Here is a 14,649-nt window from a genome sequence, read left to right as displayed (position 1 = left end):
TCCAGCATCGTTAATCTCTCCCTTAGCAAATTTTTTCTCAGTACAGAAAGCAATAGTTGGTGCACTTATGGAATGCCCACATCAGAATAGCATTTTTATTATTACAGTTCAGAACCATCTTGTTTTTAACTCATGAAGAAGTGGGGTGGAGGAGAGTCACTTTGCAAGGTCTATGGTATGCAAGGACACGACCAAACACATTTAAGTACTATTGAAATAGAAATTCTAACAACATTTTTAAGGATAGCAATTTGTAAGAACACTAAACAATAATATTGAGGCAAAGACTGAAGGTGTCTATTTTCTGTAGCAGAGGTTTATAACAAAATTGAAAGCTGTTCGATTTTTCATTTTATTGAAATGAAACCTGTATCTATCCTGCTCAGCAGAACAATTTGATCTTGTCAGAGAGAGGACATCTTCCCTTTGGTCTTGAAGGTAAGATATGCAGTCTACTTAATGCTTCTTTGTGGAAAAGCATATTCAGGGCATACTGTAACTGTAAGAGTGGTGTGGCTTATATCTCCAAAGCTACATCTCTACAAGAATGAAAGAAGAAAGAGATCCCTGAGCACAGATCTCATCATACATCACCACTTTGCATTGTCTGCTCACCAGACATGTCTTTAAGACGCTTTCACCTTCCAGACTACAGCACACATAAAAAGACAATGGTTTGATTTAGTGTTGTTGCTTTCAAAGTGTGTCAGATGTAATTCCCATAGGACCCATGAAATCCGGCCATACCAGAGCATCCAGAACAGCAGAAACAAGCTTCTCTAATCAGCCTTATTAAAATGCAGTCTCATATTTTTGCGCTCAACACCACAGAATGATCTATTTTATTGGTGTTGAATCTGTGGCTCTTGAAGCTCTAAATTGTGGCCCTCAGGTTTCACAATGTTAAAATATGGTCTTGATTGTAAACTGAAAATGCATTCCCCAAGCCATGCCTTGCAATTATTTAAATGAAACATTTGAATCAGCTTTGTCACTACAGGAAGGAGCTAGGGGACACTGCCTACTCAGCTGTCTTCCACTCCTTCCCCTGTATCCCAGAAGCAGCTCCATTATGAGCCAGAACTTCATGAGTAGCTCCTGTCCCTTCCCTGCTGCAGCTGTTCAGCAGTTCCCTCACTTGCTGCCTACTGGATTGTAGGGGAAGGGGAGTAGCTCTGGTTGTGTCACAGTGGTGGTAGTGGGCAGCCAGACGTAGTGGTCAGAGACAGAGTCCACAGTCATGAGACAGAAGTCAAGTATCAAATAGGTCAGGAGCTAAGTAGCAGGAGACAAACTGGAGATCAGAACCACAAGTCAGGCACCAGGAGTCAAGCCAGGAGAACAGGAAGCACAAGGTACAGAGTCCAGAACAGGGTGGATCCCAGCTTTCTGTTCCTGCTGCTGGCTTAAGTAGGACCAGCAGGCCAATCAGCTACTCTGTCACTCCACCAATAGGACCTCAGGGGAGGAGCCTCAAAGTGGAGTTCATGGGTGCCGGTTAAGCAGTTGTCAGCAGGCTACCAAGTGGTGGGTTGGAGCATGGCTACTCTTGTCCTACAGACCCAGATTTGAGGCCCATGGGTAGATCCATTGCTTATTTACCTCCCAGGTTGTGGGAGCCTGATGAGGAGCTGATAGAAGCTGAGTTGGCTCTGCCTGAGCCTAAAGGAATATTTAGCAAAGTGTGGTTCCCTTCCCATACACAGCCTTGACTGGGGAGAGGATGAAAAACTGAGAACCAAAAATAGTTCTGGCTCCAGTTATGGCTCCGACTCCAGGTTAGAGTAGCCTGGGGGCTGCTTTATCTCGTTCCAGCTGGCTACATTCCCCAAGGGACTATACACTAAACGGAGATGACCAGAGCGCAGCCTGCTCCAGCCATAATCCCTTCCCACAAAGAACACACATCAGATGCACCAGAGGCTGTAGGGAGAAAGAGGTGAAGGAACCAACTATACCCAATGAGTGTCCAAGGAGGACTCCTCCGTACCTAGAAATCCCCTGCAGGAGACCTGGTTTCCACTCCATTTGTGCTTCCTGAGTATACAAAGGGAAGTGAACATTAGTGACATCGGGGATTTTAGGGGAGTTGAGCAACTGGAGCTTTCATTGACTTCATTTGGAGGCATGGGTACTCAGCAGCTCTGAAAAATCCAGCCATGTGTAGCTGATTAATAAATCACCAAGTACAGGTCATGCAATTGGTAAATGCAGAGGGCAGCTGCAAAATGAATTAATGATCACAGTAAAGATTCTATAATTATATAAATTTCTCCATCTAAGATTAACATCTGACCCTATAAGTAGACTCTTTCTAATATTATCCTAGCAGTTTCACTATCCTAATATTTGATCAACCATCCAAATTCAGATTCTGCCTGTCCCTAGGGAATTTCTAGATTCAAAGAAGTGTTGACAACACCATGGAAATTAAACAAGGATACCTGAGAAGAACATTATTGTAGAGACTAAAACAAGACGCCTGATATTTATCTTGAATTTCCACAGATTATCTGAATTTGGGTTTGAGCTAAATTTTATCCCAGTATAAATTGGTACAACTCCACTGAAGCCCTAGAACTGTGCCAATTTACACCAACAGAAAATCAGATGCAATTATGTAAAAATTTCTACGTTTATTTAATTTGCTAACATTTATCTGCTTTATTTTTCTGATTTGCCTTTCCTAAGTGGAAAGGAAAGTGCATTCATTGCCCCTCCATAATCAGACAAAATATGCTATATACAAATTGATTGTATTTTCATAAAAGTAGGGGATGTAAGAAAGGGCTTTTTGTCTCATGATCAAATGATTAATCAAAGTATGCAGTACAAAAAGGGAAGTTACTAACCAGTTGTTGCACTCCTCATGAACCACAGAGCCTGTTCTATAGGAATTTCCATGATAATCACATGGACATTCTGCAGGCTTGATGCATAATTCATTTTCATAAATTAGACCTAGAAGGAATAATCCAACATGAAATGAATGTAAATGAGCTTCATTAATGGTGGCTGGAGCTTTGTCTATCTAACTAGTACTTCTAATAATAAAACTAATGGCCCTATGGAGTAAATATTTTAGAATAGCTTGAAGTTTCTTCCATCTTGCAGAAAAAGATATCTAATTAAAATATTAGATTTAATCCCTTTATTGTTGGAGATACACTGAAGTCACTGGGAGCTGCTGGTTTAAGTTTAGTATCTTTGAATGTCATATTGCTTTATTTAAGTGTCTTATGGATCTGGGAGCTTAATGTCAAGCAGTCATTGTTTGACACTCTTGGCCTTTGGCCATACATTTTATAGCACAATAGCCCACGGGAAACTAAGCAGAGAACAGAGATGATTACACTTACATACCGGCAGAGAATTACTGAGGGGAACCACTTTTAAGACTCATGGAACATCACTACTCTGTTTGATCCGTCCCCTTCCAGACAGTTATATATCCAATAACTGGCAGTAGCAAATGGAGAATAGGGACAAGATTTTGCATTTGCGCAGGGGGTGGAGCTCTGTTGCTTCTGTGGTGGTTCCACCTGGCTACTGGTTGCAAGAGTAGGAAAGGCTCACTCAGTGCTCGAAGGGCCCTCCCTGTTGAGGCAGCAGCCATGATGAGTCCCCCTTGCAAGTGTGTGCCTAGATCCCCAGATTGCCTCCCCAGCCTCGTCCCCATTAGTTTCACCAAGGCTCACACACACATTTGAAGGCCAAATTTAGCCATAGGATAAGTTTAGCCATAGATAAAACAAGTTTGAGAAATAAGGCTGTGTTACCATCTGGACAGTAGCATCCATCGACACAGGGAAGTTCACTGTCAATACACTGTGTTTTTTGCTGACATGAAACCGGGCAACAGTCGATACATTCATTGTAGATTAAATGTTCTTCACAGGTAACAACTGAAAAATGAAACAAGCTGAGAAATGAAAAGGCATTATGCTACCACCTCAGTGGAAGTTAATACTATTCACACTGTTTTCATATATTTTACTTTTTTTTAATCCATGTATCAAATCTGAAGTATTGAATTGTGAAGGTTTATCGAAGTGCTACTTGAATAAAACATTTTTAAGTCCTTGCAAATTTTATATTTCAGAAATCAAAGGAGTATAATCAATATCTGAGACAGCACATTTACAATAGATAACCTCCAAGGTTTCTAACAGGATGATTTATTTTAAGGCATTTTTAAGCAGGGCTGCCCAGAGGATTCAGAGGGCCTAGGGCAAAGCAATTTCAGGGGCCCCTTCCATAAAAAAAAAAGTTGCAATACTATGAAAGACTATATTCTCGTGGGGACCCCTGTAGGGTCCAGGACAAATTGCCCCACTTGCCCCCCACTCTGGGCAGCCCTGTTTTTAAGTTATTTAAAAACATAGGCTTCATAGTTTGTGACAGTCTTACATTTATATAGAAGCTTTCATAATGAAAGTTTCCTAAGTACAGACTAAATGTGCAAAAATTAGACATAGTGAAGTTCATCTAGCACTGAAGTGCAGTTAGCTCTGTGTTGTCTGTGGAAAGCACACTGAACCACAATAGAAAGAAAGATGTGCAGAACTGTCTCATCAAAGTTCAGCTATTGGGTAATATTTTCAAGTGTGTGAGTAGCCAAAATACCACATTGCTGAAAGTGCGTCCGCCATCCATGAAGGGGTTTTCCTGCTTGAGCACAGGTCCTGGCATATTCAGTTAATGCTCGACACCAAGTTGCATTATCAGCTGCTGACCTTATACAAATAAAAATTGGCATGACCTTACTTTCTCCCTAGAATCATATAAATATGCATCCATAGCTTCATAAATATTTTGCTAAGTCTTTCATTATTTCAACAATGTGTATGTTCTGGTATTTGAATTTATATTAGTAAGTAATAACATTTTGAAATACTGTGTTGGTTAAGCAGCAAAGGATGAAGGGAGTGAGGTGTCAATTGTTCCAAGGCTTTAGCTCAGATTCCCCCCAAAATTGCCTGTAACTGAGGTGAAATGGGATGGGATCAGCAAACATGATGAACTGGGAGCCGAAATTTCTCTCTACAGGGCTGCTTTCCATCCTAAGCTTGTCACAACGTTGACTCCTCAATGCTGTCTGTTACTGTCTGTAAATGAATAAAACATTCTACCCTGCTTGGGAGACAACTTATCAATATACCTGGTGCCTGATTCTGATCTTAATTATACTGATATAAATCAAGAACAACTCCATTACAATCAATGGACTTTTATAGCAATGTAAAAATAATCAAAGTGAGATTAGAATCAGGTTCTTGATTTTTAACAAAGAGAAGAAATTATCTCAGAAAAGTTATTAAGCTCAAGGGAACAAGAGGAAAGCATTAAGAGTGCCATCAATGTGCTCAGCATTGTACAGGATGCAAAAGGCTGTCTTTGCTCCAGCAATCTTATATTTTAAATCACAGTCAGAACAGTTCAGACAAACAGTGCATCAGGTTGCCAGATGACAGAATAATCTTCGAGGAGTGTAGATTTTTAAAAAAATCTTTGATTGTCTCTCTTTGTCAGACTACCATATGTTTTGTGGAAGATTTTTTTTGTATTTGTTTGTTGATGCAGCAATCCTGCACCATTAGAATAGAACATACTGATTATAGCATAGCATATACAGTAAAATACATACACACTAAAGGACAGATAAATTGGGTAATTTAAAACTCATTGAAAGTTACTGGGCCTGAGGCTTTTCTCACTTAAACCAGAGAAATTGAGATCCATTGAATCTGTGATGGTATGCGGGTATAAAGCCAGGCTCATTTATTACATCACAAGAACTGTTAGATACAAAGTGTTATGCAGAAAAGAGATGCATTGAAGGGTCAGATATATTTTCTGAAGAGATGAAGAAAGTGTTATCTACCAGCTTTTAAATTATCAAAAAATGATTACTTACATGCAGAGGTCATTGGTGCAACTGGCCATGAAAGGAAGAGGACTCACATAATCATGACATTGTTCAAATGGGGGCCATAGCAGTGTATTACACAGAGCATATGCCTTCTAAAAAGAAAGAGATTGCTGTTGTGAAAGGAATGTTCTTAAAAACATAAGCAGCATAGCATACGGTGCGAAAGCAAAACATGTGGCATGCTCATTAAGTAACCTCAGGCTAGGAAACAGTTTCTTCTCAGCAACTAAAAGCAGTTGCCTGTAGTATATTGCTCTCCATCAAGGATGACAGAGAAGGATGAAGGGAGTGAGGTGTCAATTGTTCCAAGGCTTTAGCTCAGATTCCCCCCAAAATTGCCTGTAACTGAGGTGAAATGGGATGGGATCAGCAAACATGATGAACTGGGAGCCGAAATTTCTCTCTACAGGGCTGCTTTCCATCCTAAGCTTGTCACAACGTTGACTCCTCAATGCTGTCTGTTACTGTCTGTACAATCACTGGATATGGACCAAGATGAGAACCTTAGACTGTGTTACAGCTCAATCTGAATGCACTCAAAGTTGTAGTCAGTGTTCTGGTAGGGCCCATTCTAAGCTCAGTGCACATACCACCACAAAAAAAAAAACTTATGCACACTTTAAACATTTACCTGTCATCAATAAAGGCTTCAAACCCCTCCTGCCCTGAATTGAGAGGACCAGACAACCTCTCTCAAATATACCTTCAGGCTTCACAACATGCCCAATGGTCAATACACTCTGGTTCTGTCAGCCTAGTGGTAAGTTCCAGCATCCCCTTGCTGCAGACCACCAGAATGCAGGTCAATTAAAATATACAATAAAATGCATCACAACAAAATGTGACCTCTCAAGTCATCTGTCACTGGCTTCAGTACAAAATATTTCATCTTGGGGGCTTCCCCGAAGCACATCATGTAGAGGGGAAAAATATTGGAATTGGGGTGGGCGAAAGGGGTGATAGTTAAACCCTTGTTGCTGCCACTTATGATGCATTTCATTTCTGTCTTCTTCAGGTCTATTTCTTTCTGACCTTTCTCCGAAAAAAAAAATAGCTTTGCCTAAGGAAGGATTCCAGGATTGGCCCTTTGGTTTGCAGCATTTCACTGGTACAACTTGAAAAAATATTGCTCAAGAATGTCACCGGAGTTTTTCTTCCTTGGTTACAGAGATGAAATTTTGGTCCCCAGTGGCAAGAGAAGTGCTTTAATCTCTTTAAGCAGCTGTTTTGGCACCAGATCTAGAGGAAGCCACTGGCCTGGTTTCCAGGCTGCACCTTTTCTTATGATGAAACAGTAGAATGTACCAAAAGATCAAGGACTACATTACAAACTTAAAACAGAAGGCAGATGAAAAAAGCACAAGAATGAACCACTCCATCAACCACTCCAAATCCCTTTCTAACTAACCATAGTCTATGTCTTTGAGGCAGTGTTAGGAAAAAATATGCACCTTGGAACTAGATGACACTAATCAAAGGACACTAACATAAACCTCATACCTGGCACTAAAGGTTTTTGACTAAATCCTGCACTCCGAGTATTAAGTGAGGGAAAGGAGATGGTAGGAGAAGAAATTCTCCCCCAACCCAGTACTATCCCCCACCCCTCCCATAGAAGTAGGAAGGCAGAATCTTGCTATAACACTTGAGTTGAGAAAGGCAGACATTTAAACACACCAGCCTGCACTGCACACCATATCCCCGAAAAAACACATCTAGCCCCTCAGCCAGCTAGAACATAGGCTGCAGTGAGCAATAAGCAGGAATAGTAAATAGCGATTTGCAATTTGCTCCTGCTTCACAGTCTCCCTTCATCCCCTTCCTCACAGCCTGTGGGGAGGAGTCCTGCTCTGCACCACAGCATTCCTGTAGCAAAGGACACACAGGGCAGCATCTTTATTCTCCCTCGATGCACTGACCAAGACTCTATAAGAATTACAGACTGTTAATTTATCTTGTTAATTTTGATTCACACCTGCAAAGAGTCTTGGTTTTGGGTCAAACAGGGTGGATCATTGTTAAAAGACTTATCCCAATCGGGTGAGCCCTGTGGACGATTTTCCCTCCAGCTCTCTACAAACTCTGCAATGTCTTCAGTCAATTTTCCTAAGAAATACACACAAATATTAAAGCAACAATTTGACACAGAACAACAATAACCACATTTGTATAGCCTCTTCCATCCGAGAACCTCAGATCTTAACAACCATGTCAAAGGATGACAGTCTCTTTAAGAGTTGGGTGAGCCCCACTTGTGACTAACCAGGAGCCTCCCATCCGAGGCTGCAAGGTGAGGTCGGTAGCCTGAAGGTCTGTATCATGACCAGCAAGGTCTCAGCTTGTTAGGGAGGCCCTGGAGCTCTGGAAATAGCCAACTGGTTGGTGTCTCCCAGGCAGATGACCTGGAAAGTGAGAGCTGCAGGGAGCAGAAAGGCTTCTACAGAAGACCATGGATTAAGGGAAAGAACCCAGTTATATGAAATTCCAAGGAAGTTGGCCTGGAGAATGAAAACAGCAAGGAGTCCCTGGTAGGGGCAAGGGCTTGAAATGTCAGAGAGCTGAGGGAAACACCTGTGGGAACTATAGCCCATGTTCAGCACAGGAAGTGTTTTTTGCCTATGTTTTTGGTTTAACCAATAAAGTGTGCCTTGAGGCAAGGACTGAAACTGACTGTAGTATAGCATTCATCCGTTGAGCTGGGTGAGGGTAATTTAAATGTCCAGCTGGGAGAATGCAGCTAAGGGCTGCACTCTGCAAGAAGCCATTAAACTTGAAAGCCCACTTCAAAAAGGTATAGAAATAGTATCTTCACTTCTATTTTTGGAGAAAATGAGACACAAAAAGCTTAAGGGCAAGAATTTCAAAAGTGACTAGTGATTTGGGGATCTCAGCTTGAGATACTATTTGAAAATCAGGCTTTTTTAAAGTACCAACCAACCACCCTCTCAAAATCTGGACCATCTCGTGTCTCAGGTTGGGTGCCCAGAAACTGATGGTCTGAAATCACTAGTAGAAATCTTGGTTGAAATGTATCAGAGGGTAGCCGTGTTAGTCTGGATCTGTAAAAGCAGCAAAGAATCCTGTGGCACCTTATAGACTAACAGACGTTTTGGAGCATGAGCTTTCGTGGGTGAATACCCACTTCCTCAGATGCATGTAATGCATGTTACATGCATCTGAGGAAGTGGGTATTCACCCACGAAAGCTCATGCTCCAAAACGTCTGTTAGTCTATAAGGTGCCACAGGATTCTTTGCTGCTTTGGTTGAAATGAAATGACACATTGCTTGAATTTTTGGTGGTTTTTTTTAATTACAAGTTAAAGTTTAATTATATACTGACTTATCCTCCCAAAATAGTAGTGGTATTTTCAGGTTGCCAGAGACTCCTTGTGCACTTAGAGAGAGAGGAGAGAACACTGTTAAGTGTAAAAAAAACAAACAACAACAAAAAAAACTTATCTACTTTTTAGGTTCCTAGAACCCAAAGTATGAGTACAGTTCTAGCCGGGTGCTGAGCTGAGTTTATTTTGAAAGGGATCCCTAACCATAACCCTAGAGCCAATATTGAACGCAGATATCCTTACAGATAACACCTGACAGAAGGGTTACAATACCTTATTTTAATTTCAAGTACAGATCTACTTTTAAAGACAATTAAGATTATTATAAAAACTACATTGAAGGGAGTTATTCTTTGATCAAGAAAATTAAAGTGAACTGAAGCAAACCTATATTAACATATAACAAATATGTAAAAATACTCACCATAACTAGTCTCAAGCTCATCTTGCAGTATAGCATTGTTGTTTCCACATAACCCACGTGTTTTACCCAAGTAGTCTGGTATCAACTTTATATAGACTGCAGATGTACCATCCCAAGCCAGAGTGAATGCATACCGGTGTCTAACTAGGATATATCCAGCTAGTTTTTGGATGTGTACATTTCCTATAGCACGAGGTAACTGAACTCTATGAAGCAAACATAATTAAAGACAAAAGAGCAAAGAATTTTTATATTTTTAAATGAAAAATATCTCCATGTAAAGGAATTATTACTCAGTGATTTAATGACTTCCCAATAAACTTGAGGGAAACTGTGCTTTGAGTAACATTGATGTAAATCTGGAGTAACTCAATTGAAGCCAACAGAGTTATATTAGATTCACATCCAGCTCCAAACATGAATGCAGAAATTTTATTGTCTAATACCACAACATAGTTTAAATATCATTCTCCTAGTGCACTACTTTGTAAACTGCAGAAATGTTACCATCCATATGGATGGCATATTTGCCTTTTAGCTGCCAATAAGTGATGCTGCTTATATGTACACTGATGTAAACAATGTCATGAGAATTAATTCAATATGAAAACAAAACATACCACAATAAATGTGAATGTAATTACCCAAATCCTTTGTAGATGACCTCACTGCTCAACTTTATTTCTTCATCTCCAGAAAAAAATAGGCTAACAGACCTTTTGCAGGAATAGGGTGAAGATTTGCATTCTGGATCATTATTAACCTGCCAAATTATATTATTGGGGAGAAGTTACATTTTAATAACATTCTCAACATTCCCTATGCTGCCCAACTAATACATTCTGTCCCAATCATGACTTTTAGCAATGATCTCAAGAGGCAACAGGATAGTTTAGTCACCGTGGCGTCAGTCCTGGGTTTCTCCAAAACTGCCAAAAATTGTGATATGCAGCACTACAGCTATGCCGCTGTAGTGTAGACACCTGCTATGGAGCTAGAAAGAGTTTTTCCATCAACCTAGCTGCATCTACAGCTACATGTAACTACATTGCATAGGGTGTGAAATTTTTCAGTTAAAGATATAGGGGTAGACCTGGCCTAATTTGGCCATCATCATCTCTCCAGATTCTGAGTCTGATCATATCCTCTCAGTTTTGCAGTGTACAAAGCAAATTCTATTTAAGATGCAATGCTACTAACAGGAACTGGTGACTACATGAGTTGCAGTTGACAAAATGATGCAATGAAAGTTACTGCTTTCCCTAGAGTTCAGCCATTGGAAACAATGGCAATACACTAACACAGAAGAATAAGCACACAGCAGTGACGTGCCTGTGGAGATCAAAGGTTGGCTTCATTGGCAAAGCATAAAGGGCAGAGGAAAAAAATAAGGAAGACCAATCAAAAATGTAGGATAAAGCAGAATGAAGTAAGGTGCTATGTGCAAGGACAAGAAGTTTGAGCTTGCTTGGCAGTGCAGTGGGAAGCTGGTGAGGTGACTCAGCAAAGGGCAAGGGATTAGATGGCTGAAATAATGTGTGGGAAAGACTATTTAAATTTGTAATGTATAAAACTAATGCACCTGCGTAGCAAGGTGGTTAACCACTCCTGTCCTGAGGGTTTAAAACAGCCCTGGAGGAGGGCTGTGGAAGGTCAAGACACCTGGGCTGATTGGGAGGAAGCAGGCTCAGCTGGGACCATGCCCCAATCAGGGCCCAGCTGGCCCTATAAAGGCTTGAGCCAGGAGCTCAAGCAGACAGTCTCTCTCTGCATTCAGAGAGAGAAGGGTCTGGCTGTAGGGAGCTTAACCAGGTATCTGGAGTGAAAAAGGGCTGGGGAAAGGCCAAGAGAGCTGGGGAGCTCCAGCCTAGGAAAGCCCCAGATTGCAGGCCTGGTAAGGCCTATTAGGTACTGGGTTGCAGGGGGCAACAGGTCCAAAACTCTTTGCCTGTGATGAGTGGATTATACTGCAGTCTGCCCAAGTGAACAGGGGCTAGAGGGAGACTGGGCAATATCCAAGACTGAGGCAAAGTGGGGATAGTGGGTGGAGGTTCCCCTAGAAGACAGAGACACAGAACTGTGGGGGTACTTCCAGGGGGCAGCACCTAGTTAAAGGGACACTAGGGTCCTGGGAGGGACATGTGGGGAGGTAGTGGCAGCAGGACACCAGCCTGCAGAGGGTGCTCCAGAGGCTGGATGAGCTAATTCCTTGAATAAGACCCAGCAGGAGGTGCTGCAGCAATGAGTCTTGCACATTTACAACCTGATAATTTAAGTCTCTTAATTTATGTATTTGATAGCACTATTTTTGAAAGATGGTCAATGTCTCAGCTTCTTCTATATTATCAGTTGTAGCTCTGTTTCTATTAAAGATGAGTTAATATTCAAAATTTGATATTTAAAAAATGCATTTCATTGTTATGAAACTATGCTGCTCACATACTGCAATGACAGGCACTACAGAAACTCTAATACAGATATACAGTAGAACTTAAAATAGTTTGATTATTTGGTATTACATGGCCAAGTCCCAAGAGGTGCTGAGTACTGCAGCTGGGAGTTGTGGGAATTCACTAAGCTTGGCCAAATATGAGTGAGTGGAATTGTATTCAGGCACTTTAGCTGTAGTTCATATGTTCAACTGCACCCACAGAAATCATGAAACCACAGGTGCCAAACCTTAGTGGCACTGCTAGTCCATGCACCAGGTCAGAATACCTAGAGTGGGGAGCCAGGCCAGCCCCACAAGACAGAAGCTGCCATTGTGGGATCAGTGCAGGGTGGGCTCACTATCCAGTTCCCCCATCCTTCCACACTGGACTTGGTTGGGATTAGGATTGTGGTGATAGGGCAGAGGGTGCTGCTACAGGGGTAGTTGGTGCCCCTCTTGACTATAACTTTATGTCCCAGAAGAGTTTAGTATAGTGCCCCCATTGAATTGGGTGCTGCATCCACCTCTGGTGCTCAGCACCTCACCTGATCATGCCTATATATGTTAATACCATTGATAACCCTTGCAACTTGTCTACAGATCATTTTTTCACTTACAAACAACTTGTGAGAGTTTAATGCCCTGTGACAGTATGAAACTGACTTAAAAATGCAGTCTCCCACCTGTATAGAGAAACTCTCTTCATCTATTTCATTCTGTCTCACAAGTACATATGTGGATTTCCCGGAGAAATAATAGTAGAGCCCATCAAAGGTTTCAAAATGGTATTGGCCCCACGTTCGGCATATGTTATCCCTTTCAGCGCCTGTGTTGTGCACTAGGCAGACAAAAGGAAAGCAATTTGAAAAGCATTAACCTTTTATTTTTTGATTGAACAGGAAAGTTTAAGAAACACAATGCATTTGTGCTTTGGATTGCAGTCCCACTGCAGGATACCTGCAACACTCAGGGCGGAGGAGATATGAACTAACACTTCTAACTCTTTTGGTATCTCTTCACATAACTCAAGGCCAGGATAGCAAGCAGTGGCTGGGAGTTGTGCAACTCCAGCTCTGCTAGTGTATGGGCTGTTCCCAGGGCAGGGAGGGACGATGAGCTTTGTCTTTTGGCAAAGGATGTCCATGTGGCTGTGGGGCCTGTATACTCTTGACCTATCCCTGGACAGATTGCATTGTAATAAAAGCAGCAAACAGTCCTGTGGCACCTCATAGACTAACAGACATACTGGAGCATGAGCTCCAAATAAAGAATCTTTTTTTCCTACACACCTGTCTGGCATCTTGATCCACTTGCATTAAATCGACTGCAGTCACAAAACTCTCTGTGCACACATTCACCTCCATTAAAACACATGACTCCATCTAAGTGAAGAAACAAGGCCTATTAAAAACTAAGTGTGACAATAACTTACATTAACAAGGCCCATTTCTGCCATTGAATGTAACTTGCATGTGAGCCAATGGGTATTAGCTGTGCATCTGAAGACTGGATAGGCTGACATCTTTCAACCTGAAGAATCCCAAAGAGCTTCACAAATGGTATTCATACAGGAATAACTTCACTATTGGAATGCAGACACACATGGCATGGAGGACTCACTGCAGCCAAATGAACAGTGCAATACGCTACAATTCAGGCTTGCCAAACTCACCAGGGAAGATTTATATTCTGATAAAAAGGCTATGGCATCTCGAGGCACTTGTAACCCACCTATCACTGGAGTATCTGGGAGTCAACACAAGGATGGCAGGATATCTTAGTATCTAAAAGACCCCAAACACTAAAATGGATGAAGAGCTAAGTCAGCCCTGCCAAAATTCAAACCTGTTAGTCCATGGAGTCTAGATATTTCTAAGTGCTAGCCCACTAGTAATTCCCATTCCTTCTGATAACTGGTAAGTATACCAGTAACAAATCAATCTTACAAATATGGACCTGAATCAAAGCAGAGATTGATGCTTTAGTTTCCCTAGCTACTCTCCAACTTTTCAATGTAAAATATTTCTATTCATAAAAGTACAATGAACTTACAGTATAGAAAGCAGAAACATTTTGATTTGTAATGGCAACTTTGGTTTATCCAGAGCAGATCTCTATCAGAATCTTTTGGGCCAAATTTTCTAAGTACAGCATATGATGTATGACAAGCAGAAATATGCATTTAACTACCAAATTAGCACCTTGAAATGCAACACTGGGGGGCCAAAATATCTGCATGGGCATTTTGATGGGTTTGCCTATTTTGCCCATCCTTATTCTTCAAAGTTTGAGCTTACATGGAAAATCACTGACTTTTAGTAACTGTACATAACTCCAATTACAAATCTGTCAATTTTATCTCCACAAGGATACAAAAGTAGAAAGATAGTTTATAATATCCAGAGAAGAAAAGCTTGAACATCATTTGTATGAAAATAAATGCATCATCATCATTTTAAGACTGGAGCCCTAACCAGGCAAGTTGAATTTTGAAAAAAGTAACCTCAGGTAGGTACAGCT

General features: G+C 41.1%; 1 protein-coding gene across 1 annotated transcript in view; it reads right to left on the bottom strand.

Moving 5' to 3' along the window:
* Positions 1–14,649, bottom strand: part of OTOG (otogelin) — a 175,218-nt gene that overhangs the window by 145,075 nt on the left and 15,494 nt on the right. Inside the window, exons 4-12 of the mRNA XM_030560499.1 lie at positions 13,419–13,511; positions 12,813–12,967; positions 10,343–10,461; positions 9,699–9,904; positions 7,908–8,038; positions 5,918–6,024; positions 4,627–4,736; positions 3,780–3,905; positions 2,853–2,961 (exon numbers count right to left, since the gene is read on the bottom strand). Coding sequence (XP_030416359.1) covers positions 2,853–2,961; positions 3,780–3,905; positions 4,627–4,736; positions 5,918–6,024; positions 7,908–8,038; positions 9,699–9,904; positions 10,343–10,461; positions 12,813–12,967; positions 13,419–13,511 — 1,156 coding nt within the window. The remainder of the gene's footprint in view (positions 1–2,852; positions 2,962–3,779; positions 3,906–4,626; positions 4,737–5,917; positions 6,025–7,907; positions 8,039–9,698; positions 9,905–10,342; positions 10,462–12,812; positions 12,968–13,418; positions 13,512–14,649) is intronic.

This window comes from Gopherus evgoodei, chromosome 4 (assembly GCF_007399415.2).
Source record: "Gopherus evgoodei ecotype Sinaloan lineage chromosome 4, rGopEvg1_v1.p, whole genome shotgun sequence".
Lineage (NCBI taxonomy): Eukaryota > Metazoa > Chordata > Testudines > Testudinidae > Gopherus > Gopherus evgoodei.
The sequence above is the reverse complement of the archived record's forward strand: the minus strand, read 5'-3'. Positions and strand labels throughout refer to the sequence as shown.